General features: G+C 42.8%; 2 protein-coding genes across 14 annotated transcripts in view; one reads left to right on the top strand and one right to left on the bottom strand.

Annotated features, from left to right (window-relative positions):
- LOC110485715 (RNA binding protein fox-1 homolog 2) overlaps positions 1-3,349 on the top strand; it is a 39,605-nt gene extending 36,256 nt beyond the window's left edge. For all 13 annotated transcript variants that reach the window (XR_016485756.1, XR_016485757.1, XR_016485758.1 and 10 more), the window contains one exon: positions 37-3,349. Coding sequence is in view for 8 of the 13 variants with exons in the window: in XM_090195781.1 (XP_090051907.1) it covers positions 37-81 (45 nt within the window). In the remaining 5 variants the exon portion in view is untranslated. The remainder of the gene's footprint in view (positions 1-36) is intronic.
- Positions 3,350-4,683: 1,334 nt separating this feature from the next.
- On the bottom strand, positions 4,684-7,916 carry LOC149978778 (retinal cone rhodopsin-sensitive cGMP 3',5'-cyclic phosphodiesterase subunit gamma-like). Its single transcript, XM_090195788.1, has 3 exons — positions 7,785-7,916; positions 6,159-6,264; positions 4,684-5,909 (listed from the first exon to the last, which is right to left on the bottom strand). The coding sequence occupies exons 2-3, from the start codon at positions 6,260-6,262 to the stop codon at positions 5,792-5,794; spliced, it is 222 nt and encodes a 73-aa protein (XP_090051914.1). The 5' UTR covers positions 6,263-6,264; positions 7,785-7,916; the 3' UTR covers positions 4,684-5,791.
- Between the last annotated feature and the right edge of the window lie 10,457 nt (positions 7,917-18,373).

The raw sequence follows: 18,373 nt of genomic DNA on the forward strand, positions 1-18,373 counted from the left end.
ACTGACATCTTACCTCCTCTCTTCTGTCTCTACCAGGCCACACTGTACAGGGGAGGCTACAGTAGATTTGCGCCCTACTAAAGATAACCACATTTCCCAGGAGCTCTCTCATCCTGTTTTGAACAATCTATAAAAGAGCTCCCTCTGCTGTCCAGGATGGAGATTGCAACACGTTGACGCAAGTTTGTAGCCTACCATGGAAACATTTATATTTCAAAATCTCCTGCTGTCCACTCTTTTTTCGCTTCAAACAAAAATAGGAATGCCGTTTTAAAGACTGGTAGAAAGCCTTGACAAAGAAAAGCAAATAGAAAAAAAAACGTGTATTTGAACCAAATGGCCGCTTGTTTCCATTGCACGGCTGTATTATAGTCCCCCTGTTTCTCCCTCTCGACACTCTCAGCAGCACAAGACACAGAATGGTCGCCCCCAGCTAGCGTACCTCCAGAGCCTATCATGTAACTGGTGTCCGGACCGTTAACTGAACACTGAGACAAACCCCCTACCACACGTATAACAGCCAAGGTGTAATGTGGCATGTACTATACACAACTCATACATCAAGAATGGAGGCGGAGCCTAGTTATGGAAGACAGAACTGTGACTGCCAGTGTCTGCAGGTCTATGGAGCCTGAATGAGCGAGAAACCACAGCAACCGAGCACCAAAAGCATTTTGGAACAGAAAGACAATTTGCAAACAAAATGGAGGATGTGACTCCATGTTTCCTCTTGTGTGGGGTGAAGGAGTATGAGAGAGGAAATGACATCATTGCAGAGAGAGAGAGAGAGAGAGAGAGAGAGTGGATGGACTGATGTTTTTTTTAACACTATTAGAAATGACTCTCCTCAAGCTGAGCAGTAAAAGGATTATCATAGCTGTTCCTTACCTCAAAGTTTTCTTAGTCCGTGAAAATGGGGAACCTTTAAAAATTTTAATTGTTACAATTATGCAAATAAATTAGTTAGAGAGAGGAAAAAAAGTTACCAAATTCTTCTTATTATTATTGCTGATTTATAGCGTTGTCTTTATTGCGTTATTATTGTTAGTTTCAGTGGTTCTCTGAGCACACCTCCACACACATTTTCCACTTCCCTAGAAACGAGGTCCAGGGGCTAGGACTACAGTGTAGATAATGTCTGTATGTCATTCACTACAGTGGGCAACACTACACATCCCCTCTACATAACACAATATTATACCAAACTAAACTTCCAGTGCACAACATCATATTCTCACAATACTTCACGCTATACACAAATCACTCAGAACTATATAATATTTCATCACTACTATAGAGGTACCGGCTGGCTTTTTATTGCATTGTGAATGTTAGGCTGAGACATATATCATTGAAACAACCAGAACCTAGTGTCCTCGAATAAACTTATTCAGTTATATTTCTTTGAAAAGTTATGATAGAGATGTATTATTTGGCTATATGATTGCTTTCCCTAACTTGTTCTGTCTTTTTAGAAGAGCAGGTAAACATCAAGTACAGTCTTCCTGAGAATAGCTACGTTGGTAATAGATAGTGAGATTCTGTCAACAGGCGTTGAAAGAGGGACACCATCAATATGAAAAATGTTTAATGCAAAATACCATACTATTGTGCATATTTCTATATCCTTATACTCTATTTCCAAATGTGGTTGTTTTTGCCTCTTTTTTTTGTTCCAAAGATTTGTAGAAAAGCACACTTTTAGTCATGTGTATGATAAATATATTATCGTTCTTGTGGTTATTATTATAAGTGCGGTCTTTTTATTTGTTGCATTAGCTCTTGTTATATTTTTTTCTATTGGTAAATGTTGTTCCTCCTAAAGTAAGGTGACATTTTCATTTCCTCCATCAAGATTAGTTGAAATCTGATATTTTTTTCCCCTCCTGTGTTGTTTTCTTGGGCAGAGGGGAATGGACTCTTTAGTAGTTTCAAAGAGGGAGGGAACCATAGAGGTATGCCACTATGATGTCAGCCTATCTAGTGTTCTATATCTATGGCGTGAACAAAACGGGAAAGCATGTAAAACTAAACTACCAAACTCATTTTCTCAATGGAAGAAACAGGACTTTTTGGTCCAGACTGAAATAGGGTGATGGGGGGTTGGCAAGCATTGGATTGAGTATTTTTCCTTCCAAAAAATAGGGAAGGCTGAAATGTTCGGGCCTCACAATTTATTCCAAGTCCAAAGTTTACAGTAGACAAGAATACGCTGGAATGAATGGTGGCCTGACAAGCACTTCTTCTGACCTGGTGAAGTAACCTAGACTCCTAACATTTCAGTGCTGAAATGAGTCGGTTGAGGTTTAAAACGGATGTGAAGAGCGTAGCGCTCGTGTGCTGTCTAGGTTAAAGGGCATGCGGTTTTGAATGATCCAAGTATACAAAAGGTTGTAAGTGTTATCGTTTGGTTTGTACAATGGTAAATGTTTCATAGCAGTTTTACAAAGAAAAGGTTATGTGGGGCATGAACTAATTACTATGAAACAATATTTAAAAATGCTGCAGTCACTGTTTATTTTGAAATGTTTGCTCTATTTTTCATTTTATCTTCGGTTTTCTGGCTGTGTGTACCACTCTTAGTGTGAACTTAATCTAAGACATCAACAGGGGTCAAACTCTTCTCTGGTCATTTGACTTTATTATCATGTATTGCAAAAGTGGACTGAAATATATGAATGACTGAAAAGACAGCGCCAAAGATAGTTATTTATGCCCTATTTCTTTGGTTACCAAATTGAGAAATGCAGAGCAAAGTGGATAAATGATTGACAACCTATTGAACCAATCAACATGGGCAACTAGCATGATGTCGTTCTCCAGGAAGTAGAGTTTGAGACCCCTGACCTAAATGTTTTGCATGATTTTTCTGTCTTTTGAGATCAGACTCCAACAGCATTCGGTTGCAGTAGTCATCTTTTACCACTAAACTCCATTGAGAATGCTAGGCAGCTAGCCCTTTTTTATGCTTAGGATGCTAGTGTAGCAAAGAAGAGCACAGTGCTGGGCAAAACAAAATGGCCACCACAACGAGGCAAGAACACAATGGCAACGTTCTAATTTCCATACTAGCATATTACTTTGAATTCATACCTTGCGACAGTGCTTCATACTAAGTAGTATACTTGTGTGGATATTGGAACAGAGCCATGGAGTAGGCTCATTCCTTGTCATGTGTTTTGGCTCCTTGTATTATATTATACAGTGAGGTGGTTCTTTTTAATCGCTATAGGTTTCAAATGGAAGTGACTGTCCTTTTTTGAATCTCTTCCCCTCTGTCATGTTTATCCCTTGGCTGCCATTATGCTATTTTGTTAGTGAATGTCCATATAAAATCTTTTATATCAAATATTTTGTTGTGGTTTGTGACTTTCATGTTGTTATTTTGGTGTCCAATTTCAAATTAAATGAAATGTTATGTCACATGCACCAAATACTTACAAGCCCTTAACCAACAATGCAGTTTTAAGAACAATAAGTGTTAAGTAAAAAATAAAAGCAACAAAAAATTAAAGAGGAGCAGTAAAAAAACAGAGGCTATATACAGGGGGTAGGGGTACAGAGTCAATGTGCGGGGGCACCAGTTAATTGAGGTAATATATACATGTAGGTGGAGTTAAAGTGACTATGCATAGATAATAAACAGTAGCAGCAGCGTAAAAGGGGGGGGGGGGGGGGGTGCAAATCGTCTGGGTAGCCATTTGATTAGCTGTTCAGGAGTCTTATGGCTTGGAGGTAGAAGCTCTTAAGAAGCCTCTTGGACCTAAACATGGCGCTACGGTACCGCTTGCCGTGCGGTAGCAGAGAAAACAGTCTATGACTAGGGTGGCTGGAGTCTAACAATTTTTAGGGCCTTCCTCTGACACCGCCTGGTATAGAGGTCTTGGATGGCAGGAAGCTTGGCCCCAATGATGTACTGGGCCGTACGCACTACACTCTGTAGTGCCTTGCGGTCGGAGGCCGAGCTGTTGCCATACCAGGCAATGATGCAACCATTCAGGATTCTGTCGACGTTGCAGCTGTAGAACCTTTAGAGGATCTGAGGACCTATGCCAAATCTTTTCAGTCTCCTGATGTGAAGAGGGCACGACAAAGAGGACTCCCCGACTGTCTTGGTGTGTTTGGACCATGATAGTTTGTTGGTGATGTGGACACCAAGGAACTTGAAGATCGCAACCTATTCCACTACAGCCCCGTCGATGAGAATTGGGGAATGCTGGTACTCCTTTTCCTGTAGTCCACAATCATCTCCTTTGCCTTGATCACGTTGAGGGAGAGGTTGTTATCCTGGCACCACACGGCCAGGTCTCTGACCTCCCTATAGGCTGTCTCGTCGGTGTTGTGTCATCAGCAAACTTAATGATGATGTTGGAGTTGTGCCTGGCCGTGCAGTCATGAGTGAACAGGGAGTACAGGAGGGGACAGAGCAATTTCTTATGTTGTCCTGTGTTTTAATAATGTCTGTTTGAGTCGCTGGTGGTTGTATTTTGTGTTATTGAGGATCTAAGATAAATGTACATTTGAATTGATTGCTTCTGATGAAGTATTGCCAAAGTACCAGGAGAAGTAGCTGTTTTTCAATTGGTTATTCTTCATATAATTCAAGAGGGTTCATATGTGATTGACACATTGCAAGAGTGATCGGCTCTCAAATGAACAGTCAATTTACACAGACATTTGAAATTCACTGTAAAAAAAGATGGATTGATTTTATTTTGTACATAAATATATATTTCTGTATATAAAAAGTGCTTTCAAAGAGAGCGGGTGCAGGTTGAGAAAAAAGTCAGGCGGGAGGAGACCAACTATGGTTGAGATATAAACAACGGTTAATCAAACCCTCTTTTAATAACATTGAAAATTTAGTCCAGCTTCTCTCAGGAAGTGCACCAGTCAAACTGTAGTAGTAGTGTCGAAGTGAAGTAAGCTTCACTGACATGACTGTTTATTTACCTACCAGACCACAGAAAGCGAATGCACATCACTATTATACATTACATGTCTTATTCATATAACTTGAGTGCCATTTGACTTCAGTTGTTAGGACATTGCTTAGCTGGTTGTTTACGTGAGATTTCTACAGGAGGACAGTGGCAGGATGAGGTTTGGTCATATGTGTCTTCAGTTTAAAGCTGGTGTGTGCATATTTCCCAAGTATCACTGTGTGTTTGTGTGACTTCACCATTTCTCTCAGGGTCGGTAGTGCACCCGAGTACGCCCGGCTCTCAGGGTCGGTAGTGCACCCGAGTACGCCCGGCTCTCAGGGTCGGTGGTGCACCGAGTACGCCCGGCTCTCAGGGTCGGTGGTGCACCCGAGTACGCCCGGCTCTCAGGGTCGGTAGTGCACCCGAGTACGCCCGGCTCTCAGGGTCGGTAGTGCACCCGAGTACGCCCGGATCTCAGGGTCGGTGGTGCACCCGAGTACGCCCGGCTCTCAGGGTCGGTAGTGCACCCGAGTACGCCCGGCTCGCAGGGTCGGTAGTGCACCCGAGTACGCCCGGCTCTCAGGGTCGGTAGTGCACCCGAGTACGCCCGGCTCTCAGGGTCGGTAGTGCACCCGAGTACGCCCGGCTCTCAGGGTCGGTAGTGCACCCGAGTACGCCCGGCTCTTAAACAACGAGCTGATGTCAAAGTGGAAGCGCCTTGTACAAGATGGCATAACTAAACAACAAGAATCAGTTCAGAGTACTGGACTCCCTGACCTCAGGGTCCAGAAAGGAGGAGGAGAGGGGGAGTGAAGGAAAGAGAAGTGGAGGGGGTGGTCGAGGGGAGGGAAGGAGGGGTAGGGCGTCTAAACAATTCCATATTTCGCCAGGTCACTGAGTTCCATGTCACCGAAAGCTTCCCATGGGCAGACCACTGTGATGTCTGTGCCGAGACCCTCCATACCGGGGATGTCGTCACCGAATCTGGTGAGAGAGGAGAGAGAGGGAGAAGTTCCATGAGCTAAAGGGATAGAGACACAGCAGACGAGGGTTGTGGTGGTAAAGTTGAGTTGGAGAGGAAGATGTATTGAAGTGTGTTGGTACTGTATAAAAGGAGTTGCATTTGATATGTAAGGATGGATGCTTGTTATGTTAGAAGGCGTATGCGCAATTAGTTTTCATTGTTGTAGTAGTAGTTATATTTGTGTGTTCTAAGGGGAGTTTCCAACTCACCCCTTCTGGCCAGGCTTGGGGGCCTTGCTCTTGAAGGTACGGGTAGTCCTCTGCTTGAATTTAGGGGGGGCCTTCTTTTCAGCGGCAGTTGCAACGTCTGACATTTCTGTTGGTTACCGAGAGAGAGGAAAGAGGGTCAATAAGGTAGCTGGGAAATACGTAACTGAATAACAGTAGTAAATCCCATCAAGATATCAGTCAGGAGTAGATTATCGGTTTCTTTAACTCCATCGGTCTTATCCTCAATCTGTCTTAATCCAAACCCCTTTCCCTAATACCTAATTATTACCAACCCCTCCCTCTCTCTATCCCGTCGCACCCCAAGAGTGATAATCCCTCTAAAATAACCCTGAGCGGTCTATGTTGATCCAATCATACCAGATTAGATTTGGCACCAACCTATACTGTACTAACCAAGGCGAAAATAGTACCAAAGCTACTCGTTAGCGTTACAACCTGTAGTTCAGATGAGGTCACTTCTACCAGAACATTGTGTAACTAGAAGGTTCTTTGAGACCTTTGAAACCAGTAGTAGCATATCCCAGTCTTCCATTTCAACTGCACTCTATACAATGTTTATTTCTACAGTAGAATACATTGCACACAGATGCTTTTGAGAGTTCGTTGTCCATGCAAGCAATACTCTGCACCCAAACATGTTTTATTCCACCACTCTAGACATGCATCCTGTACAGGTGAATGACATTCTGTTGTCAAGTCAACAGCCAATCAACAGCTCTCCTACATCACATTCCACAGCTGCTCTACTGATCTGCATGTGTTCATTCTATAGTGTCCTGGTATTGCCAATTTGTCTGCTGGTCTCCTCCTAGTGTCCTGGTATTGCCTATTTGTCTGCTGACCTCCTAGTGTCCTGGTATTGCCTATAGGTCCACTGGTCTCCTCCTAGTGTCCTGGTATTGCCTATTTGTCTGCTGACCTCCTAGTGTCCTGGTATTGCCTATAGGTCCACTGGTCTCCTCCTAGTGTCCTGGTATTGTCGATTGGTCTACTGGTCTTCTAGTGTCCTCCAGTACAATTCAATTCCCTGTCTATCAGAGTGTTGAATGAAAAGCTCCAGCCTCTCTATTAGACTACAACCACTCAAAAAGTCCATTGTCTGTTATCCTGCTCTGCTCTCATCCTCAAGAGTCAGTTGTGTGAGCTGTCTCAAGTCTACAGCACACAAGTCTAGCACAGGAGGCTGCTGAGGGGAGGATGACTCATAATAATGGCTGGAATGGAGTGACGGGAATGGTATCAAACACATGAGAACCATGTGTTTGATGAGTTTGATATTTCATTTATTCCGTTCCAACTATGAGCCCGTCCTCCCCAATTAAGGTGACACCAACCTCCTGTGAAATCTACAAAGGTCCTTTTCCAAAGCCAGCACTAAAGCAAGTGCATTGAACACTAACCAGTCAATGACCATCAGCAATAGAGCACAATCTCAACAAGACAACTACATGGAAACAGTACAATATTTCCAGTGAATTCTCTACACTCTAAAATGTTTTCTACGAATGTCTAAGGCATTGACGCCAAATGACCCTTACAGGGCATGCAATAAAGGTAACTAATGCTCAAAGCTGAGCGTAACAGGACGCTGCAGTTTCATCCTACCTGTCTTTGCAGTCTGTAGTGAACAGTTCTCCGGAGTTGGGTTGATCCTACTGAGATCCTGCTGTATCTCTCTTCCTCCTCTCCGACTGTCCTCCCCTTTTATACACCTCTGACTTAATCCCCTCTGACCTTTGCACTGTCACTCGCTGTGTGACCGTGTGTACTGTGTATCCTACTGGGTGTTTACTGGCCACCAGCCCGTCCCATGCTGCTAGCTGGCCTGACATAACATCCAGAGTATATAGAGAGTCCCAAATGGCACCCTATTCCCTACCTTGTGCACTACTTTATCCCTATGGGTAATGAAAAGGGTGCCATTTTGGATGTAGTGTATATATGTATATCCACTGTGGGCTACGTGCCTGCAGAGTTAAGGCCCTGTAATAGGCTTACACATGGCACCGGCCACTTTGAGTATGTACAGCAGTGTATAATGTCTTGGCATGTGTAGGCTGTTGTGTAATTGAATGGATGAACACACATTGGTAACCCTGATGTAAAGTAAGCTTCAGGGTGGTATTTATAGGGAGAGAGGGACTGTTTTAGTCGGGGTGAGAGGGTAGTGTATCAGTGGTCTGTAGTTGTTGCAGGGGCTAATTGTGTTAACTGCAGAGATACTCAGAGAAGAGCTTGTGTGGTCTTATTAAGGCCCAGTTTAACTAAGTGTTTGCAACCAAAAAACAAAGCTAAAACAAAGTTTATGTAGGATTTACACTTGGGCTCTATTCAATCTGTCTCACTGAAGTGTTACCGATTGTGTGATCGAAATGTAAAAGTAATTTCCGATTGAGCTGACATATTCCGATTTTACTGTGAATGCAGTCCCCGCTAATTTCATTCACGCTGTAATGCTGCACTGCCATGATACGGATTGAATAGAGCCATTCGTGTTTTATTATTTATTCCAAATTAACCTTTTTTGACCTTTTTGTTTATTCCTCAATGTTGAATTCCCCTTTTGGAGAAACTGGTTCAAACGCTAAGGAAATCTGGGTCTAAATATTTAAAATGATGGGCAACTCATACTAAGGATCTGTGTTTGCGCGAGCTTTACTATGAATTGACCCATGAATTGAACCTAGCCCAGCTGTCCAGTGAACATAGTCCTTGTTGTATTATGTGTTTTGGATGGAGTTTAGGAGTGACATTCTACTTCTGTCATACTTGTAATAAACTTCTAAGAACAATTAGAGAGCTATTCCACTTATGCTGAGCCCCTCCCCATAATGTCCTTCATTAGCAAAAGACAAACGTGGGCCTAGACGAGGACTGGGAGGAGAATGTTTGTGTGGGACATTTCACCAAGCTTATACAACTCTCTGCTTTTTGGTGATTCGTTTTCAAATTCAAATCATTTTTCATGGGAAACCTAAGTTGAAATTCAGATATTTTTGTTCAATGTTCCCACCATCTTCAGCTGAACTAATGGGTTCAGAGGGTGTCTTCTGAAGTTAAACAAAGAAATCATCCAATGTTATTTATTCCATTCTCTCTCTTAACACGGTGCATTCAGAAAGTATTCAGACCCCTTCACATTTTCCACATTTTGTTACTTTACAGCCTTATTCTAAAATTGATTAAATTATTTTTCCTCATCAATCTACACACAGTACCCCATAATGACGAAAACAGGTTTTACCATATTTACATAATTATTCAGACCCTTTGCTATGAGACTAGAAATTGAGCTCAGTTTCCATTGATCATCCTTGAGATGTTTATACAACTTGATTGGAGTCAACCTGTGATAAATTCAATTGATTGGACATGATTTGGAAAGGCACACACCTGTCTATATAAGGTCCCACAGTTGACATGCATGTCACAGCAAAAACCAAGCCATTAGGTCGAAGGAATTATCTGCTGAGCTCCGAGGCAGGATTGATCTGGGGAAGGGTACCAAAACATGTCTGCCTCATTGAAGGTCCCCAAGAACAAAGTGGCTTCCATCATTCTTAAATGGAAGAAGTTTGGAACCACCAAGACTCTTTCTAGCGCTGGCCACCCGGCCAAACTGAGAAATCGGGCCCTTATGGTAGTGGCCAGATGGAAGCCACTCCTCATTAAAATGTACATGGCAGTCCGCTTGGATTTTGCCAAAAGGTCCCTAAAGGACTCTCAGGCCATGAGAAACAAGATTATCTGGTCTGATGAAACCAAGACTGAACCCTTTGGCCTGAATACCAAGCATCACGCCTGGAGGAAAGCTGGCACCATCCCTACCATGAAGCATGGTGGTGGAAGCATCATGCTGTGGGGATGTTTTTCAGCAGCAGGGACTGGGAGACTAGTCAGGATCAAGGGAAAGATGAATGGAGCAAAGTACAGAGAGATTCTTGATGAAAACCTGATCCAGAGCGCTCGGGACCTCCGACTGGGCCGAAGGTTCACCTTCCAACAGGACAACGACCCTAAGAACACAGCCAAGACAACACAGGAGTAGCTTCAGGACAAGTCTATGAATGTCCTTGATCCTTGAATGTCCTTGATTACTTATGAAATGTGATATTTCAGTAAACAATATACATATAAATTAGCAAAAATGTCTAAAAACCTGTTTTTGTTTGTTGTTATGGGGTATTGTGTGTAGATTGATGAAAAAAATGATTTAATCAATTTTAGAATAAGGCTGTAACGTAACAAAATATGGAAAAAGTCAAGGGGTCTGAATACTTTCCAAATGCACTGTCTATGTGTTAGACAACCAACTTTGTGTTGGGTCAGTTTGTTTATGGTCTTTACTTGTTCTTGCCGTCGTTGTTGTAATGCAATGTAACAAAACAGATACATTCTCAGCAACCTGCCCATAGCAACTCAATGGAATTTATTCATTGAAGGGTGTCTTCAAATGTCTTACATAATATTGTCTGCACAATCTCCATGTAGACTGATGCCTTTGTTGTGGAAATCAATGACTCCCTGGTTCTCGGGACTAGCTTTACAGATGAAGGATCGTAATTAGAACTTTCCTGCAATGTAGGGATTAAATACAAAACAATCCACTTTGACATTTCGGACTTGATTTTCCCTTTTGAAAATTCCATCAACCCATACAAAAATGTCCATAAATTATAATCCACATAATAATTCACATTTCCTGTTGCTGCAGGATTGTTTTCCTGCTGTAGCGAACTGGCTCATATTAAGGTCCTACATCTGAACACGAGGGGAGACAGAGAGCTGTTTTCAAGCGCAGGGCGCAGCAGGTGTTTATTGCAAAGGACCACAGGAGGAGGCAGGTAGCTGGGTCCAGGGGCAGGCAGAAGGTCATATACAGGGGGTCCAAAAGGGCAACAGTACAGGCAGGGAAAGGCTAGTAACGTAGTCCGGGAGATCAGGAAGGGAATAGGCAAAAGGTGTTGTTAGTAAGGCAGGCAAAAGCTATCATACACTGGAGGAGTAAATCACAGGAAACAGCGCTCCAAAAGACATGTCACAAAACCAACAATACCTCACAATGATGGGGTGCAAAGAACTGAACTACATAGTGTGTGATAATGACATACAGGTGTGTGAGCAGGTGATTAGAATTCAGGTGATTGGGATCTAGAGAGTGAGCTGCATTCAGGGAATCTAGGTGTTTGAGAGTGTGAGCCGGAAAGTGGTCTGGAAAGTAAGCTGTGTTCAGGGAATCTACGTGTTTGAGGGTGTGAGTTGGAAGCAGACTTTACAACTTCAAGTTTTAATGTTACATGCACAAGTACATTGAAATGTCTTTCTTGCAAACTCGAAGCCCAACAATGCAATAATCAATAACAATGTATTACAAATAAATAATAGTAATAAGAATAAGAAATACGAAAAACACTAAGTAAGCATTCCATCACTCTTCTTCTTAGTCAAATAGCCCTTACACAGCCTGGAGGTGTGTTGGGCCATTGTCCTGTTGAAAAACAAATGATAGTTCCACTAAGCCCAAACCAGATGGGATGGCGTATTGCTGCAGAATGCTGTGGTAGCAATGCTAGTTAAGTGTGCCTTGAATTCTAAATAAATCACAGACAGTGTCACCAGCGAAGCACCCCCCACACCATCCCACCTCCTCCTCCATGCTTCATGGTGGGAACCACACATGCGGAAATCATCCGTTCACGTACACTGCGTCTCACAAAGACGCAGCGGTTGGAACCAAAAATCACAAATTTGGACTCATCAGACCAAAGGACATATTTCCACCGGGCTAATGTCCATTGCTCGTGTTTCTTGGCCCAAGCAAGTCTCTTCTTATTATTGATGTCCTTTAGTAGTGGTTTCTTTGCAGCAATTCGACCACGAAGGCCTGATTCACACAGTCTCCTCTGAACAGTTGATGTTGAGATGTGTCTGTTACTTGAACTCTGTGAAGCATTTATTTGGGCTGCAATTTCTGAGTCTGGTAACTCTAATGAATTTATTCTCTGCAGCAGAGGTAACTCTGGGTCTTCCTTCCCCGTTGCGGTCCTCATGAGAGCCAGTTTCATCATTGCTCTTGATTGTTTTTGCGACTGTACTTGAAGAAACTTTCAGTTCTTGAAATGTTCCACATTGACTGACCTTCATATCTTAAAGTAATGATGGACTGTCTTTCTCTTTGCTTATTTGAGCTGTTCATAATATGGACTTCTGTTTACCCCCCCCCCCCCCCCCCCCCCCCTACCTTATCACAACACAACTGATTGGCTCAAACGCATTAAGAAGGAAATAAATTCCACATATTAACATTTAACAAGGCACACCTGTTAATTGAAATGTATTCCATGTGACCTCATGAAGCTGGTTGAGAGAATGCCAAGAGTGTGCAAAGCTGCCATCAAGGCAAAGGGTGGCTACTTTGAAGAAACTCAAATATCAAATAAATATAACACTTGTTTGGTTACTACATGATTCCATATTTGCTATTTCATAGTTTTGATGTCTTCACTATTATTCTACAATGTAGAAAATAGTACAAATAAAGAAAAACCCTTGAATGAGTTGGTGTGTCCAACCTTTTAACTGGTACTGTATATACAGCAAATATTTAGAACTCAATTCCAATACCATATTTACATATGCAGGGATACTGGAGTGATGGAGGTAGATATGTATGTATGTAAGGTGACTAGGCAACAGGATATGAGATCAACAGAGTAGCAGCAGCAGCTTGTAGGTGAGTGGGTGTGTAGAGTCAGTATAAATGTATGTGCATATTATGTGTGAGTGAGCAAATGATGGAGTGAGCGTTTGTGTGTGTGTGTGTGTTGGAGTGACAGTGTGTGCGAGTGTGTAGGGCCCTGAGAGTGTGCATAGTGACAGTGCAAATACTGAAATAAAAGGTCAATAAAGACACAAGGTCAACTCTGTCAAGGTAAACATCTGTACCACATGGGCGTGGAGTGAGTCTGCCAACACCAATGGTGTTCAGTACAGAAGTCCTCCAGCACCAGTGGGTTAAATGTTATATAACTTCTGTTTAGGCAGAACGTTTAGACAGATTTAACTCTTGCCCTAACGTGGCCTTATTCCCTGCTCCTCCCTCTTTCGTAATCCTGAGCCAAGATTGGCTGCCTCCATTTGATATCCCCCTTTCCCTTGTCTTTCTTCTGGTAGGCTCTGCTTGAGTCCCAAACGGCACCCTATTCCCTACGTAGTGCCTTCCTTTTGAATAGGTGGTCTGAAAGTAAGTAATGCACTCTGTAGGGAATAAGGTAGCACTTGGGACTTAAATTTGTCTTCGCCTGTTAATAACTCAGAAGACGGTGAGGCTTTGTAATCTACAGATTAGCTTTAACCTCAAACAAACTGTGATGACTTCAGAGACAACACCAGGGAACCGCAGTAATGACAGTAAATTGAGTTTAAAAAGCTATTTATACAAGTTACTGAGTGTAGAATTAACCTTCATCACGAATGAATTTACATCATCAATGGATAAGGTCCAATGAACGTTTTTGTTGTTGTATTGTATACTCATTGTAACTTCTAATAATAATAATAATAATAATAATAATAATAATAATTATTGATTGCATTTATGTAACGCCTTTGATCCACCTACAGTAGGTGCTCACTGCTCAAAGCGCTGTACATAGCAAGGGGGAAAACTCACCTCTTTCACCACCAATGTGTAGCACCCACTTGGGTGATGTACGGCAACTATTTTGTGCCAGAACGCTTAACACACATCACCTATCATGGTGGAGAGGTGAGGAGTGATATATGCCAATTGGGAATAAGGGGGATGATTAGGTGGTCATGATTGAAAGGTGCCAGGTTGGGAATTTGGCCAGGGTACCGCACCAGGGTTAACACCCCTACTCTTACGATAAGTGCCATGGTATTTTTTTATGACAACAGACAGTCAGGACACCCATTTAATGTCCCATCCGAAAGACGGCACTCTACTCAGGACAATGTCCCCTTCACAGCCCTGGGGCATTGGAATCTCCTAAGACCCGAGGGAAGAGGTCCCCTACTGGAACTCCAACACCACTTCCATCGGCATCTGGTCTCCCATCTAGGGACTGACTGTCACGTCCTGACTTTAGTTTATTTTTTCTGGCTCTATTTTAGTTTGGTCAGGGCGTGAGTTGGGGTGGACATTCTATGTTTTGTTCTGTGTGTTATATTTCTAGGTGTTTGGCCTGGTATGATTCCCAATCAGAGGCAGCTGTCAATTGTTGTCTCTGATTGAGAATCATACTTAGGCAGCCTGTTTTCCCACTATTGGTTGTGGGTAGTTGTTTTCTGTTTTGTACCTTGCAGAACTGTTCGTTTGTCGTGTTGTTGGCTTTTTGTTCACGTATTCGTATTGATTAAAAGGTATTATGAACGCTCTCTCTACGTGGTGTTTTGGGACATGTATGTTACATCTTCAGCCATTGCAGGAAAGAGGTAGGTAAGCTTAAGTTCCAACGCTATCGGGAAATAGGGCCCTGAACTGACCCTGCTTAGCTACAGAGGCAAGCCAGCAGTGGGACACATGGTATTGTACTTATTGTACATGCTTGTACTTCACACATAGGGCTAATAAATTATTGTTTGTTAAATTTGTATCCCCATGTCATAGTGTTAAAGGCAGATGTGTCACAGCTAACTTCCTGCAATTCTACACATTTTGCCATGAGGGAGAGATGAAAATGTTGCATTCTTAAAGTAAATGAAAGCTAAAATATAGGTGTGTCGACTGTGATAAAGGCACTGGATTATGAACTGTCTTGTTTGCAGTGGCATGGTGCTTACTGCCATAGAAGCACAGTGATATATGCCTTAATGCGGTCATATTCGTGGCTTATTAGGGGTGTGGCTTTAAGTTAATTATTTTTGGCCACCCATCCCATGAGAGTGAATGCCATTCCAGTTAATCTGAATGTCATTCCAGTGCACTGCTTGCTTTGAATTCTATCTTCCATGTTAAGGTAAAAATACAAATAACGTCCCGTTTGGAACTGACAAGTAGAGAGCTTAAAAAATATAAATACGCGGATGTGCCATCACCATCCTCTCATGTTATACCTGGCTGTTGTCAGGTGTGTTTACCCATCACCATCCTCTCATGTTATACCTGGCTGTTGTCAGGTGTGTTTACCCATCACCATCCTCTCATGTTATACCTGGCTGTTGTCAGGTGTGTTTACCCATCACCATCATCTCATGTTATACCTGGCTGTTGTCAGGTGTGTTTACCCATCATCTTCTGGATTCATCTCTGCCTGTTGAGATGCTTAACCTACCTTGGGACTGAACACCCGAGCCTGTGTGTATTATTAACTCTCTGAGAATCAGGGATAAGGCCATATTAATGCTCTCACGTGTGCCTCTTTTGTCACCCACCCATCTATCTGTCCAGTCATCTCTTTCTCAGATTACAGGTGTTTATAAATTCAAACTCAGTCACCATGAATCCTCTTTCACTTTTCTCATCCTTCTCTCTTTCTCTCCCAGACAAGAAAATCAGAAGATGCACGAATTTGAACATTCATTTGTCTCTGTCTTCCCTCCACTCCAACTCTCTTGTTTTCCTCCTCTCATTCCAAATGTTTTTGGTAGTATTGCAGTGTTAAGATTTTACAACATGTTTTAAAACACCCGGGCCAGTTTACAGCAAAGGCCTTACATGTAATCAGTCTCTTTAACAAAGCATTTGTTTCCAAAAGCTAGAGATTACTCTGGGACTGTAGTGGAAGGAAACCTTTTGATTCACTAGACTGTGAAATAACATCAGAGGCAAAATATATATATATATATATATATATATATACTCCAAGATCGCATAGCAGTTCAGACGTCTTTTGTCCTCGTCTTGTCGTGTCCTATCTATATATATATATATATATATGTGTGTACAACTTTTTTCACATACATTTTATTTTTATTTTCCATCAACTCATCTTCAAAACACTCTCCTGCAACCCGCCTCACCAATTTATATTTCTAAAAAAGTATTATTTACCTCAGATCTGTAATCCTCCAAGAAGCTAGCCAGAAACTAGCCAGAAACTAGCCAGGAGCTAGCCCAGAAGCTAATCCAGAAGCTAATCAGAAGCTAGTTAGCTTCTTTACTGGCAAATCGTTAGTATTCAGCTAACCACGGTTTGTGGTCATCAGCTATCCTTTAGCTCGAAAATCTATCGCCAGTTTTGTACGGCGCAGTGCGGCTCGGAACGGAACATACCGGACCAATTTTTCTCTCCATGTCCCTGGATTTCAACTGCTCTCTGGACATTCATACCCGGATCTCACAGCTAGCTAGCTGCTATCCGTGTGACAATCGGCTTTCGTCGATTCCGGAGCAAACATCAATTATTCCGGTGCTAGCCAGCTCCGTCAATCACTCCTGAGTTCCATCATTCACTCCTGGGCTGCAGTCACCTATCCGGACCCGTTTTACTGCCTCCGCGGAGCCCCACCGGGCCTTCACAACTGGACTGCCGACGTTATCTACCTGAAGGAGATCCGGCTGGCTCCTCCGTCGCGACGTTACCTGAACGCCCATCTGCGGCCCGCTAACTGTTAGCTGTCTTACCGGCTGCTATCTGAATAGACAATCGGACAATTTATTTATTTTTATTATTATTATGTTTTCTTCTCGGGCCTCTATAACTATATCTATTGTTCTTATTTTTGTTGTTGTGTGATTTGGATTAATCCCCTCTACCACACGGAACCCCACTAATCTACTGACCGAACGCAAGAGGTGGCTAACAACATACCTCCATCCTATGCTAGTTTGCTACCGATGGCCTGGCTAGCTGTCTAAATCGCCGTGACCCTCAACCAACCTCTCCACTCACTGGACCCTTTTGATCACTTGACTAAGCATGCCTCTCCTTAATGTCAATATGTCTTGTCCATTGCTGTTCTGGTTAGTGTTTATTGGCTTATTTCACTGTAGAGCCTCTAGTCCTGCTCACTATACCTTATCCAACCTATTAGTTCCACCACCCACACATGCAATGACATCTCCTGGTTTCAATGATGTTTCTAGAGACAATCTCTCTCTTCATCACTCAATACCTAGGTTTACCTCCACTGTATTCACATCCTACCTTACCTTTGTCTGTACATTATACCATGATGCTATTTTATCGCCCCCAGAAACCTCCTTTTACTCTCTGTTCCAGACTTTCTAGACGACCAATTCTTATTGCTTTTAGCCACACCCTTATTCTACTCCTCCTATGTTCCTCTGGCGATGTAGAGGTGAATCCAGGCCCTGCAGTGCCTAGCTCCACTCCTATTCCCCAGGCGCTCTCTTTTGACGACTTCTGTAACCGTAATAGCCTTGGTTTCATGCATGTTAACATTAGAAGCCTCCTCCCTAAGTTTGTTCTATTCACTGCTTTAGCACACTCTGCCAACCCGGATGTTCTAGCTGTGTCTGAATCCTGGCTTAGGAAGACCACCAAAAATTCAGACATTTTAATTCCAAACTACAACATTTTCAGACAAGATAGAACTGCCAAAGGGGGCGGTGTTGCAATCTACTGCAAAGATAGCCTGCAGAGTTCTGTCCTACTATCCAGGTCTGTACCCAAACAATTTGAACTTCTACTTTTAAAAATCCACCTCTCTAAAAACAAGTCTCTCACCGTTGCCGCTTGCTATAGACCACCCTCTGCCCCCAGCTGTGCTCTGGACACCATATGTGAACTGATTGCCCCCCATCTATCTTCAGAGCTCGTGCTGCTAGGCGACCTAAACTGGAACATGCTTAACACCCCAGCCATCCTACAATCTAAACTTGATGCCCTCAATCTCACACAAATTATCAATGAACCTACCAGGTACCTCCCCAAAGCCTTAAACACGGGCACCCTCATAGATATCATCCTAACCAACTTCCCCTCTAAATACACCTCTGTTGTCTTCAACCAAGATCTCAGCGATCACTGCCTCATTGCCTGCATCTGTAATGGGTCAGCGGTCAAACGACCTCCTCTCATCACTGTAAAACGCTCCCTGAAACACTTCAGCGAGCAGGCCTTTCTAATCGACCTGGCCGGGATATCCTGGAAGGATATTGACCTCATCCCGTCAGTAGAGGATGCCTGGATATTTTTTAAAAATGCCTTCCTAACCATCTTAAATAAACATGCCCCATTCAAGAAATTTAGAACCAGGAACAGATA

The sequence above is a fragment of the Oncorhynchus mykiss genome, chromosome 13 (assembly GCF_057628025.1).
Source record: "Oncorhynchus mykiss isolate SJ-2025 chromosome 13, ASM5762802v1, whole genome shotgun sequence".
Taxonomy (NCBI): Eukaryota; Metazoa; Chordata; class Actinopteri; order Salmoniformes; family Salmonidae; genus Oncorhynchus; species Oncorhynchus mykiss.